Here is a 16,000-nt window from a genome sequence, read left to right as displayed (position 1 = left end):
TTTGTGGAATTAGTTGATTTATCCCTTCATACATCTCTGTGAGAAATCTCCGGTTCAGCTTATTAGCCTCAGAGAACTTAAAGTTTTAATTAATTAATTAATTAATTTATTTATTTGAGACTGAGTCTCACTCTATCGCCAGGCTGGAGTTCAGTGGTGCAGTCACAGCTCACTGCAACCTCTGCCTCCTGGGTTCAAGCTATTCTTCCGCCTCAACCTCCCGAGTAGCTGGGACTACAGGCACGCGCCACCACGCCCAGCTAATTTTTGTAGTTTTAGTAGAGATGGGGTTTTACCACGTTGGCCAGGATGGTCTCGATTTCTTGACCTCGCGATCCACCCACCTCTGCTTCCCAAAGTGCTGGGATTACGGGTGTGAGCCACCACGCCCAGCCAACTTAAAGTTTTATTATGTGTCTTTCCAAATGTACTGAAACTGTGCTAAGAATATTAAGACTATTATTTTTACTGTAGTTTTAGAGGAGGCTTTAAAAAATGACTTTGTAGAAATCTTATTAAAAATGACCATTGTGAAATATATTCAGCACATGTGTATGTTTTTTGTAAGTAGTGTTATTGAGGTTTTAGCTTTGTATCATTTTCTTTTTAAAATGGTTGACAGTGGCAAACATTAAATGATAAACACCTTGAAACTGAAAATCTATAGAAATTATTTTGATGATATAAAACTGTATTTTTCAGATTTTAAGAAAAATACCAATGATACCATGCAGAACAATGTGCATTTCTTTTGTTTCATTAGAGAATAGGCTTTAAGGATTTGAAAACTGTAAACCTTTCCAGGGATTGTATCATAAACATATTTATGGTTTCTGGTAGCTATTTCTCATGTTCTAAAATTCTCTGTCAGAATTCTGAGGTTAGCATAAATTGAATGTGTTGATGATTTAGTCTAGTTTGTGCCATAGAGATCATGTTCTGGCCACCTGCATTTTGGTGAAATATGAATGCGGTAAGCTGATGACCAAAATTAGAATGTAGTCTGAGTGTTACTTATTTTCTCTACTCCCCCACTCCCTCAACTCTAACTCCAAACTCTTAACTCCAAATCCACCTTCCCTTCAACTTCCTTCTCCCCCTCCCCCAGTGTTTTTATTTCTTATTTATTTACTTATTTGTTTTTCTTGGGATGGAGAAACCTGAAGATGCACAGAGGAGAGGAGCATGGGTAAAAGTGTAGAAAAGGAAATGAATTTACATGTTCGAATAATGTGTTTTGTATTAGATGAGAAGAACTGATCAGTAAAGAAGTCCCATCAATTAACTGTAAACGTGATGGTACAAGTAAACATCTATTACATTTGAACCCTCTGCTGTATTATTTTAGGATATTAAACATAGAAGAGAAATACAGGCCTCAAGGAATACACTTGGAAAAACTGGAGACAGCACACTGATAGGTAGTGAATGAAATGATTTGATTGTAAAGTGGACCTAACTGCTGCTTTACCCTAAGCAAAAATCGTTGTTGACCAGTTTGGGTAGTGTGTCTTGACAATAATAGTGGGTTTAGAGGGGAGCAGAAGAATCAAAATATTATAGATCAGGAGAATTAGTAAGGAAAAGCAGTGAAGTCAAGAGAACCAGTATTTAAGAATTCCTGAGATAAGCCAGTTCATATCTTAGGAGGAGCAATAATAGGGCATAAGAGGAAATGGAGTTGAATAGGTACTGCTCACACATCTTGAGTGCAACATGGAGATTTTATTTATAGTATCATAATTGTTAGGCAATCACAGGAGCCACATGTTTGAGGGAATATGTACAAGCCAGAGCAGAGCAAGGGAAGTCCTTAAGGAGACTATTTCAGTAATCTAGTAATGAGATACAGAAGCAGAAGATTGGGTCTATAAGGTTTTCGATTAGAGATAAACTTTGAAAGGTCAACGAGGAGAACTTTGATTTTATATTTATAGGTTGCACCTTGTCCTGGGCACTTAAAGAGTAAACGTAGTCCTTAAAGAGTAAACGTAGACCCAGACGACTGTTATTTGGAACATGTGTTTTTGCTTATAGATTAATAGTGTGTGTGTTTTTTTAACCTCAGTTTGTTAACAGACATAGAGAACATGTTAAACTCATATTTCTTTGCACCTGTGTGACATTGTGAACTAAATGGAAAAGATGTCTGTGCTAAAGGCACCCATGGAGTAAGACACATCCACAAATACTATGTTTAGGGAAAAGGCTAGAAATAGAAACTGAGAGTAGGAAATATTGCACCTGAGGGGCTGTTTTTGTACTGTGTTCCTTCTCCTTCTCTTGCTCACATACCCTTTGTTATATCTTTTTCGTTTCCTGAATTCTTTATTATTTCTTTCTTCTTTTCCACTTTCATTTTTTTCTTTCATATCTTTGACTCAGGCCTGCCTGGGTTTTTTATTGGCATGTGTGGACATTGTTTAGTTCTGACCCATTCCTTTAGAGAGTTTTCTGGTCATATCATAAGGTAAGGTTAAGAAGCATTATACATAATTTTATTATTATAAAATATAACATACCTATGGAAAAATGCATAAATCATCAGTGTATATCTTAACATGTTGTTATAAAATAAACATTCATGTAATCACCACCTGGGTCAAGAAATAAAATACTGCTGTCACCCCAGAAGCTTCTAAAAGCCTTTGTATACCCTTTCCCAGTCACACCATATGTTTTAATTGGCACCATTTATTGCTGCAGTTGTTCTCGTCCTAACCCCTTTGATGCCTTTTCCAAACATATGACTTGCCCCAACCCCTAAGTGTACATTGATTGCGATAAGTAGGAAGCTGCCTTTAAATGAGAATGGTGATTTACCAGTTTTTGCCTGTCAGTCCTTTAATTCGCCTCTCCTGCCTCAAAGCCTATATACATCAGATAATAAAACACACACATACCCCACCTACTTAAAAAAAATCCACTTAACAGATGGATACCCAGCTCCCCTTCAGAAGAAAGTTAAGTACTGTCATAATCAGGGTAAAGGTGTCTGATGCCAGACCTGTGTTCCACCCCTCACTGCCATCTGCAATAAACACTACCTTTTAGGACTCTTAATTTTATAGTAAACATGTACATAACCATTCACATATTTTTTGGGAAGTAAATAATGTATGAATCCATCAAAGTAAAGTTACTAAAGACATGAAGTATTATTTTGCCCTATTTTGTGGCTATGATGTTTTGATCTATTTTATACAAAAGATTGTTTTTGTTTTGAAAGCATCTAAGATTCTAAATAGCCACTTTAAGGTCTGTAGGGCTAGAGATAATTGATTAAAAGTTTTACAAAGAATATATTAGCTTGTGCTTGGAAGAAGCTTTAAATCATGTAGAAGAACCTAAAATGATACTGAATATACTGTTATATCTGATATAATGTTCAAAATTCAAAGTAGACATTTTTCTTTGTCATTATTTTAGTATTTATTTTTGAGTCGGTAATACATTCACATGGTCAAATTAAACAATATAAAAATGTATTCAATGAAAAGTGTTTCTTTCCCCAATCCCTGAACTTGTTCTATTAGTAATCAAAACCTTTTATAAAAGATACACTGTGAATTTGGGGCAAAGATGAAACTGATAGATGAAGAAAAGTGGAATGGAATAGAGAAGTAGACCTACACAAATATCGATATTTGATTTAGAACAAAGTAGCAACATAGAGTTTTGGAGTAAGGATGATCATTTCTACAAATGGTGCAGGTACTATTGGATATCAGTTTGGAAAATATGAAGACTGTCTCTTAACCTCACATAGTATAAAAGATAAGGTACAGGTGGTTTGTATGCCTAAATATGGAAGACAAAAGTGTAAAATTTTAGAAAGAAGACTTATTTTTACAGAGTAGACTAGAAACAAGATTAATCCATATCCTTAAAAACTTTCCTGTCTGCCCCACCCTGTTTTCCCCTAGGAAATTTCAGAAACAATGAAATCAGTTATTTATACTGATAATTTGATTAAACCATGAAGTACTGTCTGTTTGAATAATTTAGAGTAAATTCAACTGATCTTCCTTCCCCTTTATCTCAAATTAGATTATATACATTTAATTATATAAAAGGTCCATATGCCCCTTTTCAATTTTACTTTTTTAGTATTTATTAACATCATTTTTATAAAACCAACATGTCCTTTAAAACAATATTGCATAAAACAGAAGTTTCAATGTACTACCAAGCAAGAATTCATGCACGTGTTAAAAAGTTAAGATATCTTATGTCTATATTCTTTCAGGGCAATTAAAGCATTTCAGGAGGTGCTTTATGTTGATCCCAGCTTTTGTCGAGCCAAGGAAATTCATTTACGACTTGGGCTTATGTTCAAAGTGAACACAGACTATGAGTCTAGTTTAAAGGTAGGTTGTTGGGTTTTTTCAAGATACAATGTTTAATTTTGTGGGGTTTTTTTGTTTTTGTTGTTCTTAAATATCAGAGCATTGAGAAATGTTGGAATTTATATTGGCACTTTAAAAGAAAATTTGAAAATTCAGGTGACAGAACTGTTTATCAACTGTGAAGTAAAGTTTCAAGGTACAAAGTAGTTATGCTAAGACTTCCATGGTAACATTATACAATTATACTTTTAAAAAAATAGTTTTAAACTAAGATCTGTCATCAGGAAAGGGTGAAGGTTTCAATCTGTTTGGATATGTAAATAACTCCTCTAGAAATGATTTGCCACTGTAGAGTTCAGAACCAGCTGAATGGTTCTGAATGGTTGTTTATCTGTGACCCAATCATTGACTATCTGTTTCCATGGGTCTCAGTACTTCTACCAGCAGAAGCACATCTTGTATTTAAATTAGAAAAAAGAATGTTCTCTGTAAGGCGTTTGGACTGTTGGTTTGTGAGCATAAACATTGTTGGGAAAAGATGATATGTTGTTGATTAACTTCCTATCCATGGAAATTTGATATTTCTCCAGTTTTTCATTTTTCATTGAGTTTTTTGTGCTATCTGAACCATCAATTTAGGTGTTGCTGGGCTTTTTCTGAAAATAGTGCTTTCCTGCCCAACAGAGGAATTATGTTTTGAAAGGAGTAGCAGTTCTAGGAAAAAGTTTAAGTTTTTGTGAATTTATGATTATTGTTTATAATGGTTGTTGTATTCTGAATCTCCATTGCAGACTATCTTGATTCTAATGGAGGGGTGGTTGGGGAGATAAAGAATGACATTCAAGTAGATTGTAATTTGAGCTCACTAATAAGGAACTACTGAAGGTTAAAAATAAAAAAAACTGTACTCAAGAGTGTCTAATTGTTCTAGATTTTTAAAGTAGAAAACTATTCAAGTACTGTTTCTACCTTACATGAGTTAAAAGACAATGCTTGGTGATGTGAAAGAGAGAGGGAGATACAACCAAAAACACTAAGAACAGTAGATTGCGAAGAATTTAGATCACACAGTGGTTGAAGGTAAGTGCAGTCTAGGAATAGGCTCCAGGGTAAGTGCAAGTAGTGTGGAGAAAGAGGGATGCCTGGAAGTTACCACTTTTCCTCAAGCTTAGAGTAGTAGCATTTTTGACACCATACTGTCGGACGTCAGTGGATATGAACTGGAAAATAAGTTTGTAAAGCTGTCTCACATTTTTTTGCAGTTTCTATTAGCTATCAAAGACTCTTAAAATGTCTTATAGTACAGAATAAACATTTAAGTATTTCACAATATTGTTACAACATGCTTATTATGTTGCAGAAGTGTTTTTGGTAGCAGTTTGGTAAATGTTACTTAGGAAATAGATTTGAAGGGAAAAGCAATCAGATGTGTCCCAAATTATGGAATGTGACTATCCATGTATCAGTACAGTGATACCTTAAGTAAAAAAGATGCAAAATTCCATTTAAATGAAGGTGGCCATATTTAAAATCTCCTTTAATCAAGGGAAACAGTGTTTCATGGCTGATTAAAAGTGTTCTACTTATGCTTGGTGGGAACATTCCTGCATACCACTTTTATTTGTCCAGGTAGAAAGTCTAAAAAGTCAAGTCATGGTGTTTTTAGCAAAATTGCCTTAAGTGAGGGCAGCCTTCTTTTGGGGGGACTTTTACCTTTAACGAGTCCATGATATTTCTCAGCCCTAGAGTGTGAAGGTTTTGTTTGATTTTTATCTCATCCTGACGTTGACTTTTTCAGCCCTCTCTCTAGTATTCCTTACCTATTTTAAGAAGAATTTGGGCATGAACATTTTTAGTCAAAGAGAAAGAGGTATTTTAGTTTATTACTAAAGTGCTTAGCATTCAGAATAAGTGAAGGTAGGAATAGAAGGAATGATATCCCCCTTTAGGTGGTTTTCCATTTTTCTAATACTTCACCTTCATCTGGATAAATGTGGAACCTCTGATGACTTTTTCACAACATTAAGCTGTTTTCTAGCACAGTGTGTTGGTATAGATGCTTTTTAGGCTGTAACCTCAGGAACTCCAACTCAAATTTGTTAAAATAATTAAAAATATGCTCGTATGTGAAGTCTAGCCTTCAGGATTGGTTGATTCAACTGATACAAGGTTTCATCAAGGATTCATTTTCTTCTCAGTTTTGTATTGGCTTTTTCTAAAGGCTGGTTGCTTTCTTTGATATAAGATGGTTGCCAGGTGCAATCAAAGTGAAATGCATCCGTTTTCATATCTCATATAAAAAGATGTTATAGGGCAGTGGCTTAGGTGCTTAGTGTAATGCTGGCATGTAAGTGCATAGTAAACGATGATGATCATTTCATGTAGGAGAAAGATCCTGGTTGCCTATTGATCTCTTCAAAAATACTTCACCTTGCATCTTATTGCCCAGAAATAGGCCACATGGCCATTCCTAATTGATTTCTTATCAAAGGAGATGTGGTTGCTCTTAGACCAGTTATGCCTAGTCTTTGAGCAGTGTTCAAATCTGTAAGTAGTTGTTATCCAATGGAGGGACAGGTTGGGTAAAAAGGATATTTTGGTATGGGGAGTGGTGTGAACAATCTGTCCGTTACAGATCAGATCTTCTCTACCCCATTTCCTTTCCCTCCGCCCAAGTATGTATAATACTTTTTGAATGGTAAACTAGTTAAATACAGCGTATTTTCATAATAGATTCCTTTTTTTTCCACCCACACATGAAATAAATTGTAGGGCCTCCTGTTTTGTTTCTGTCACTGGTGATAACTTTCTCACAAAATGTGTCTCTGAAATTCTGTGTTGGTGCCGTGTAAACAGCTCTCAGAGCAAACAAACTTGGTTTTCAAAACTTTGACCCTGCCACATATCTTTGTGACCTTGGGTAAATTTCTGACTCTTGATTTTCTCTGTGTTTGAAGAACTAGAATAATTATAGCCACCCACATGATTGATATAAAGATGAATATATGTGTGTATTTGTTTTTATTTTCATATCACTAGTTTTGGGGGAACAGGTGGTGTTTGGTTGCATGGTAAAGTTCTTTAGTGGTAATTTCTGTGACTTTGGTGCACCCATCACCTGAGCCGTGTGTACTGTACCCAATGTGCAGTCTTTTATCCCTCACCCTCTTGCCCCTCTTCCCCCTGAGTCCCCAAAGTCCATTATCTCATTCCACGCCTTTGCATTGTCATAGTTTAGCTCCCACTTCTAAGTGAGAACATGTGATGTTTGGTTTTCCATTCCTGAGTTACTTCACTTAGAGTAATGGTCTCCAACTTCATCCAGATTGCTGCGAATGCCATTATTTCCTTCCTTTTTGGCTGAGTAGTGTTCCATGGTGTATATACCACATTTTCTTTATCCACTCAGTGGTTTATGGGCATTTGGGCTGGTTCCATATTTTTGCAATTGCAAATTGTGCTGCTATAAACGTGTGTGCAAGTGTCTTCTTTATATAATAACTTCTTTTCCTCTGGATAGATATCCAGTAGTGGGATTTCTGGGTCAAATGGTAGTTCTGCTTTTAGTTCTTTAAGGAACCACCACACTGTTTTTCATAGTGGTTGTACTAGTTTACATTCCCACCAGCAGTGTAAAAGTGTTCCCTTTTCACCATATCCATGCCAACATCTGTTATTTTTTGATTTTTAAATCATGGCCATTCTTGCAGGAGTAAGGTGGTATCGCATTGTGGTTTTGATTTGCATTTCCCTGATCATTAGGGCTGTTGAGCATTTTTTCCTGTTTGTTGGCCATTTGTATATCTTCTTTTGAGAATTCTCAATTCATATCCTTTGCCCACTTTTTGATGGGATTATTTGTTTTTTTTTTTTTTTTCTTTCTGATTTGTTTGAGTTCCTTGTAGATTCTGGATATTAGTCCTTTGTCGGATGCCTAGTTTGCGAACATTTTCTCCCACTCTATTGGTTATCTGATTACTCTGCTGATTATTTCTTTTTCGTGCAGAAGCTCTTTAGTTTAATTAGGTCCCATCTACTTACCTTTGTTTTTGTTGCATTTGCTTTTGGATTCTTGGTCATGAACTCTTTGCCTAATGTCTGGAAGAGTTTTTCTGATGTTATCTTCTAGAATTTATATCTTACAAATGAATTGTTTCAGCCCTTCTTTAGTCTCAGTTATCTATCATGTAAAACAACCGTAATTTGGGGCCAGCAGAGATACTGTTGGAGAAATAAATTTTCCTGTCTTAGAACTTAATCCTTGTATTTTTGTCCCTCTGCCCATCCTCAGAAATGCGAAGCTAATGCCCAGCAAACTTTATACTCATATGGCGTTATTTTTACGTTAAATTGACCAATAAAGATTTTATGTGTTTAGTGAGCAGTAGAGGTACCAATTCTTAATTTGTGAACTAGTTTAATATTATCTAAACCAGAGTCCATTTCAGGGTGACAGGTATTTTGTTGTTTTTCTTCTCTGCTTCAGCTAATATCCCCCCAAGCTGGGTTTGGTTGCCTAGTTAATGCCATACAGTTAATTCAGGGTTTGTTTTGTTTTTGTTTTTGTTTTTGTTTTGTTTTTGAGACAGAGTCTCACTCTGTTGCCCAGGCTGGAGTACTGTGGTGTGATCTTGGCTCACTGGAACCTCCGCCTCCCAGATTCAAGCAATTCTTCAGTCTCAGCCTCCCGAGTAGCTGGGACTACTGGCATGCACCACCATGCCCAGCTAATTTTTGTATTTTTAATAGAGACGGGATTTCACCATATTGGTCAGGCTGGTCTCGAACCTCTGACCTCAGGTAATCCGCCTGCCTCAGCCTCCCAAAGTGCTGGGATTACAGGTACAAGCCACCATGCCCAGCCTAATTCAGGATTTTTATTTCATTATCCTTTAATGATATTACTGACAGTTACTTATTTTCAGTATATATTTGAAGCAGTGTGCTACCATAACTTCAACAAAAGGATATTACTGTTGATAAATAGTTATATATAATGCCCCTAATTATATAATGCCCCTAATTTTCACATCCTGGCAGACTATTAAAATTATTTCCTTCATGTGAAGCGTAAGATACAATGACACCCTTATTCTTCAGTCATTAAATACATTTCGTTAAATACATCTATTTCATGAAGCTTATATAGGAAATTTCCCTAATGTTTACATGTTTAAATATTCCTAAAATATGTCAACTTAGAACTTTTTTGGGATTTTAAAGGTAGGCAACTAAAGAGGGTGCCTTTTTTATGGAAACCTGTAGATCATTGGCTGAGATACCAATATAAGTCCCCTTTTATAATTTGGTATTTGGGTATGGTAAGTGCTGATTGAAGGAGTTAATGTGAAAGGGATGGGAAGATGAGAATTATGAAAACAGTAAATGTTTCAAAGGAAATGGGTTGAACTCAAATGAGACTTGTGTGTTAGCTTGCCATTTTACCGGGTGTTGGTGTTTGTTAAATGAGTAGATAAATAAAATGGAAGAGGCTATAAAATGAGAAAATGCCTACTTATAGAACAGGCTGAAAAATTTGAAGAAAAGAAAAAAAGCTGGTTTGATTCATCATCACTTAACAGAATTTTTTTCTATACAGACACTGCAGTTTTTTCCAGATGGCTCAGTTCACCAATTCATTCAGTATGTTTCCCATCTTATTATACTCGACATGAAACTTCTGAGTGAAGTAGCAGTTCCACTGTCTTTGTACCATACTCTTCTTTAGGAACTACTTCATTTCCAGGTGTCTTATTTGATCTTCTACCCTGTATAAACTCAGGAATTTTACTGTAATTTTTTTGATGCCAAGATATTTAGGCAGAAGGAATACATGAAGACATGATCATCTATATGTACCTCCTTTTAGAAACCACTTTTGAAATCTGAAATGCCTCCTGTCTTTTATTATTTTATTCATGTAGAATGCACAGATCATTTGTTTCATATAATTAAAATATTGTGGGCCGGGCACAGTGGCTCACGTCTGTAATCCCAGCACTTTGAGAGGCCGAGGCGGGTGGGTCACCTGAGGTCAGGAGTTGGTGAACAGCCTGACCAATATGGAGAAACCCTGTCTCTACTGAAAGAAGAAGAAAAAAAAAATTTAGCCGGGCGTGGTGGTACGCCTGTAGTCTATGGGCAACATAGTGAGACATACATACACACACACACACACACACACACGCAACATAGTGTGAGACACACACACACACACCTGCACCATCTCTTAAAGAAAAAAGAAAGTTGCTATTATTTCTCCGTACTTGCTCTGCCCTATTTCCTTTATGATGCTCAATAGCTCTCACCTCTTTCAACTGGCATTTTGAAAATTTTAATCTTGAGTGGTTTGATTTGAGAGAAAGAATGGAGGAAGGCATCTCACTCATATGACTCAGTTTTCTTAGGGGATTAGAAAAGTCCTATCCTCTCCCCACCCCCTAACAGCTTGGAATAATTGGTGGTAGTTATAAAACTGTAAGATTTGGTGTTTATCCTGAGATTTGGCTTAGAACATGGGACCAGGAAGGGAAAGAAATTCTTCAAGAAAGGATCTGCATAGTGTTGGCTTATCATGGAAGCTGCATTTGTAGAATCTTCATAGATTTCATAGGAATTGGTTGGGATATAAAAATGGTGAGGCCTAATCATTATTTTTTGGTACTTTTTTGGTACTTTTTTTTTTTTGAGACGGAGTTCACTCTTGTTGCCCAGGCTGGAGTGCAATGGTACGATCTCAGCTCACTGCAACCTCTGCCTCCCGGGTTCAAGCGATTCTCCTCTCTCAGCCTCCTGAGTAGCTGGGATTACAGGAGCATGCCACCACAGCCGGCTGATTTTTGTATTTTTAGTAGAGACGGGGTTTCATCGTATTGGTCAGGCTGGTCTTGAACTCCTGATCTCAGGTGATCCGCCTGCCTTGGCCTCCCAAAGTGCTGATTGCCCCCCGCCCAAAGTGCTGGGATTACAGGCGTGAGCCACCACGCCTGGCCTGTACTTTTTATTTAATGGTTTTCTTACTGGAGTAACAGCAACAGCAACATCACTAAGTTTAGGGCCAAATCCACAAATTAATATCATTTTTCGTTGCTACCATATTTAACATTTAAAATGCTTCACTGAAGCAATTCTTAATACATACTGTTTTTGGATAAACCACCAGGCAGATACCAAAAAATATTAGCATACTATTCTGGTTGTCTTAAGAAAAGAAGAACATTCTTTTTTAGTATTAGTTACACTGTGTATTTCTTCCTTCGGTATAACTGTTGGTTCTTTATACATAAAATTCATATAGTCAGATTTTGCTTGGCTTTTTATGGTTAGCAGTAGATTGGATTATGATTGAGGAAACTGCAAGCCAGTTTATTTTCTTTGATTTAAATCTTCCTTTTCCTTTTAGTCATTGACAGTACAACTCAGTTTCACCTGAGTGTAACATCACTGTTCCTTTTGGCAGAGGATGGTCATTGCTGTTTATTTTGTTTTCTATTTTTTCTCACTTGTAGAAAAAAATCATTCTTTCCCTGTTCTTTTCTCTTTCTACTACTCATCAGCTTGTACTTTACCAATTTCCTAGATAATAGTTTCTGATTTGAGGCAACCTCCTAATTTATTTTTCTGGCCACTTAATAATGCTTTCTCTATTTCTGTCTGCCTGCCCAATTTTGTTTTTCTGTTTGATATTATTTCTGCCCTGAGTTCTATAGCATGCCTTCAAGTGTGAATTAGTAAAAGCAGCCAAAATACTTCAATACCTGCAAAATACTTGTTTGAAAAATACATGACTGCTCATATATGTGCAGTAGCACCATTCTTTCTCTTTGAAACTGAGGAGTTAAGGTGATTCCAGGTTCCCTGTGTTACAATTTTCTCTCTTCTAGTATATTTTTAACTACAGAAGTCATTTCTAATTAAAAAGCGATTTCTGGTGCTATCTTATAACAACTTAAGGGCGTTACAGATATTTGGTCTTCAAAGGCAGCTTTGTGTAGCAGTCACTGTATTGTCACATTTAAAAAAAGGTTGTTTGGCTGGGCACAGTGGCTCATGCCTGTAATCCCAGCACTTTGGGAGGCCAAGGTGGGTGGATCGCCTGAGTTCAGCAGTTTGAGACTTGCTTGGCCAACATGATGAAACCCCATCTCTACTAAAAATATAAAAAATTAGCCAGCATGGTGGCGGGTGTCTGTAATCCCAGCTACTTGGGAGGCTAAGGCAGGAGAAATCGCTTGACTTGGGAGGCGGAGGTTAAAGTGAGCCAAGATCGAGCCATTGCCCTCAGCCTGGGCAACAAGAGCGAAACTCCATCTAATAAATAAATACATACATACATATAAAATTTAGCCGAGCGTGCTGACGTGTGTCGGTAATCCCAGCTACTCTGGAGGCAGAGACACGAGTCACTTGAACTGGGGAGGTCGAGGTTGCGCCACTGCACTGCAGCCTGGGCGAGAGAGTGAGATTGTCTCAAAAAAAAAAAAAAAAGGTTGTGTTTTAAAAGGATATTCTACAGTGCAAATTTTTGCAATATCCCCCTTTATAAACTATGTATCATGTTCACCTTGTATTAGTAATTTGTGTACATACAGTCTCACTCTAATATGAATACAAATTGCTTACTGGATAGAAATACCTTGGAAATTAAGTTGGCTTATATTCTGATCATTTTGTATACATAGATTAGATGCAAACTAGGACCAGTTTTTAAAAATTTCTAGTCAGTTGCATACCTATACTTTTATAAAGTATGATAGAAATGAAGAGTTGGAAGACTAGGTAGGATACAGCTGCAGGAAGAAAGATGAGCAAGAGCTATAAGATAAATGGTTGCTCTTAGGATGGATGGGGGCAAGGTAATCAATGTATCCTAGAGATCTTAGAGATTTATTAACTGACTTGATGTGGGAAGAGATTCCCCATTTACGGGCTCAGACCACTTTACTGTGTTAAAAAGTAGGGGATAAATAAAGTAGCAGCCGGTTTTGGGTTTAGGAGGTGAAAAGGCGCTGAATGGAGATAAGTCATTTGGGAGTAAATTGATTTGGAGGTACCTGAGGAATATCAGATATTCATGTACACAGATAGAAATCTGGAGCCAAAAAGAAGAGCTGGAACTAAGATTTTGAACGTCTTCAGTATGCAGTGTGTATTGTCTTGCTTTTTTGTTGTTGTTGTTGTTAAATTTTTAGAAGAGACCGGCTGGTAAACTTCAAAAAAGAAGCCTCTTTTTTGAGTGAAGATCGTTAGGATTTGTTAGCTATTAGCAAGTTATTGGTATGCAGTAGATTCCCTCCTGGAAACAGTTGTAATAACCTTGTATTACAAAGAAAATCAGAACTGAGTTTTGAGGGCTTTGGGAGAATCTCAGTCAGATCATCTTGACCAGGAACATGGCTCACAAGCCCCACCAAAACTTAACCATTTTCAGTTCTGTATCTCATTTTAGAGACCACATTTTTAAACTAAGTACCATGACATCCTAAGGCATTTCCCTATTCTTACCCATAGACTATTCATTTTAGGAATCAAGTTTGTTGGTTTCAAATTATACTTTTATTTTATTTTGTAATATTAATTTTATTTTTTTGAGATGAAATCTCACTGTGTTGCCCATGCTGGAGTGCAGTGGCGCGATCTTGGGTCACTGCAGCCTTGGCTTCCTGGTTCAAGCGATTCTCATGCCTCAGCCACCTGAGGTGTGTGCCACCACACTCTGCTAATTTTTGTATTTTTAGTAGAGACTGGGTTTTGCCATGTTGGCCTGGCTGGTCTCAAACTTTTGGCCTCAAGTGATCTGCCCGCCTTGGCCTCCTGAAGTGCTGAGATTATAGGTGTGAGCCACCATGCCCCACCCTAAATTCATAATTTTAGAAATGTGGCAATCTGTAACAATGAATAAGAAAAAAATGATTTATCTTTGACATGCAACAGTACCTGGCACACCTTTCCTTTTCTCACTTAAATGGTCATTATAACCCTGTTTTATAATGCTCTGTAAAAATAACTTCAGTGGTTTCCTCAGCCTGAAGCAACTCATTTCTTACTTTCCTCCTCTATATCTTGTTGGATTCTCTTATGGAGTTGTCTTTTCTGTGTATTCTCAGAGCAGGTTAAAATTTTAAAAATCCTATTAAGGCATTAATTTCAGTGAACATTGTATTCTGTAGGTGAATAGCCATAGAGGCATGCCTGGCATAAGATAAAAGCTGGTAAAAGCTGGTTGCCAGCGTGTCAGTCCTAAAATGCCATGTGTCTACCTTAATTGGAAATAGACAGCAGTATCAACTATACATACCTTGTTTATGTAGTCTGAAATAAAGGTTTCTGGGGCAAGCACATAATTTAAAAACTTCAAAATAGAGTAGTGTGGTTTAACTCTGTATATTAGAATAACTTGTATAAGCTTTTTTCTGGTTTGCAGGTTGTTGCCAACAACCCACTGAATCAGAACATTCTAGATTGGTACTGGAATCCAAACATTGCTCCAAATTAATTACTTATAACTAAATACATAATTTGTCAATTGCAAAAAGTTATCCCGTTGCTTGTTTTCGGGATTGGGAATACAGTTGAAGGGTTCTACAAGTGAAAAGATTCATGAGATAACCAGACTATATACACCTAGAAATAAAACAATTTAAAGGGAAATAAAGTCATGAAACTCAAGTTTTATGTGTTAATTACATGAATATAGATTTCTCCCCCCCCAATAGAAATAAAGTTCGTTGGCTGTATTAGGCAAAATACTCTAACATTATTTTGAAATATTGAACACGTTGAAGGCTTTTAAAACAAAAGGTGACTTTGGTGATAAAGATGTCAACAGAAATGGTAATGAATCAAACCTTGCGTTAAATTGGACCAGAAGTGCTCCATAAAAAGGAAATCTCTATAACATTAAAAAAAAAAAAAGTCATAAGTAAATCTTCTTGCTTGGAAACTAATTTTCTGTAGACTGCTTTCCGCCTTCAGGTTTGTATATAGTCTTTGAACTGCAGAGGCCTCTTCTGCATAATAATTATTTCACACAGCAGTAGCCAGTTTCAGCACTGCAGTGTTTCAGTGAGAGGCACAGATGTTTCCTAGCTGCCTCTGTTGGTTGCAGGGAAGGGTGCTGGATATTTTACCATGATATTTTCAGGTTTGTGGGCTGGTTATCATAATTGATAGTCCTTTATACTGGTGTATATGTTAATAGGTACATCTATTTTGCATCTGGTTTAGGTCCTGGAAATGAGGCTTTGTGGTCATGTTATCCCCACCCCGGTTCTTCATCTCTCTTAAGAGTGCTGAATGGTGTATCAGTGTTTTTCTTTATGTAGAATGGTGTTAGTTTCTTATGAACACTTAGTAATTATTCTGTAAGTTCTTTCATTCTCATAGTGGATGTTTTTGAATGTGTATTCATTTGTGGGTTTTTTTTGTTTTTGTTTTTTGAAACAGATTCTCGTTTTTTCCCCCACAGGCGCCCGCCACCATGCCGGCTAATTTTTGTATTTTTAGTAGAGATGGGGTTTTACCATGTTGGCCAGGCTGGTCTCGAACTCCTAACCTTAGGTGATCTGCCTGCCTCGGCCTCCCAAAGTGCTGGGATTACAAGCGTGAGCTACTGTGCCCAACCAATGTGTATTCTCTTGCTGAGTAATTTT

The 16,000-nt window shown here is 36.8% G+C and overlaps 1 protein-coding gene across 10 annotated transcripts in view; it reads left to right on the top strand.

The window, feature by feature from the left end:
• The window catches only part of KDM6A (lysine demethylase 6A), a 232,263-nt gene that overhangs the window by 140,264 nt on the left and 75,999 nt on the right, over positions 1-16,000 (top strand). For 9 of the 10 annotated variants that reach the window (XR_003117321.1, XM_025371877.1, XM_025371876.1 and 6 more), the window contains exon 6: positions 4,250-4,370. The exons of the other annotated variant lie outside the window; for it this stretch is intronic. Coding sequence is in view for 8 of the 9 variants with exons in the window: in XM_025371877.1 (XP_025227662.1) it covers positions 4,250-4,370 (121 nt within the window). In the remaining variant the exon portion in view is untranslated. The remainder of the gene's footprint in view (positions 1-4,249; positions 4,371-16,000) is intronic. 10 annotated transcript variants of the gene reach the window in all.

Source organism: Theropithecus gelada, chromosome X (assembly GCF_003255815.1).
Source record: "Theropithecus gelada isolate Dixy chromosome X, Tgel_1.0, whole genome shotgun sequence".
Taxonomy (NCBI): Eukaryota; Metazoa; Chordata; class Mammalia; order Primates; family Cercopithecidae; genus Theropithecus; species Theropithecus gelada.
This window is presented reverse-complemented; position numbering and strand designations above follow the sequence as displayed.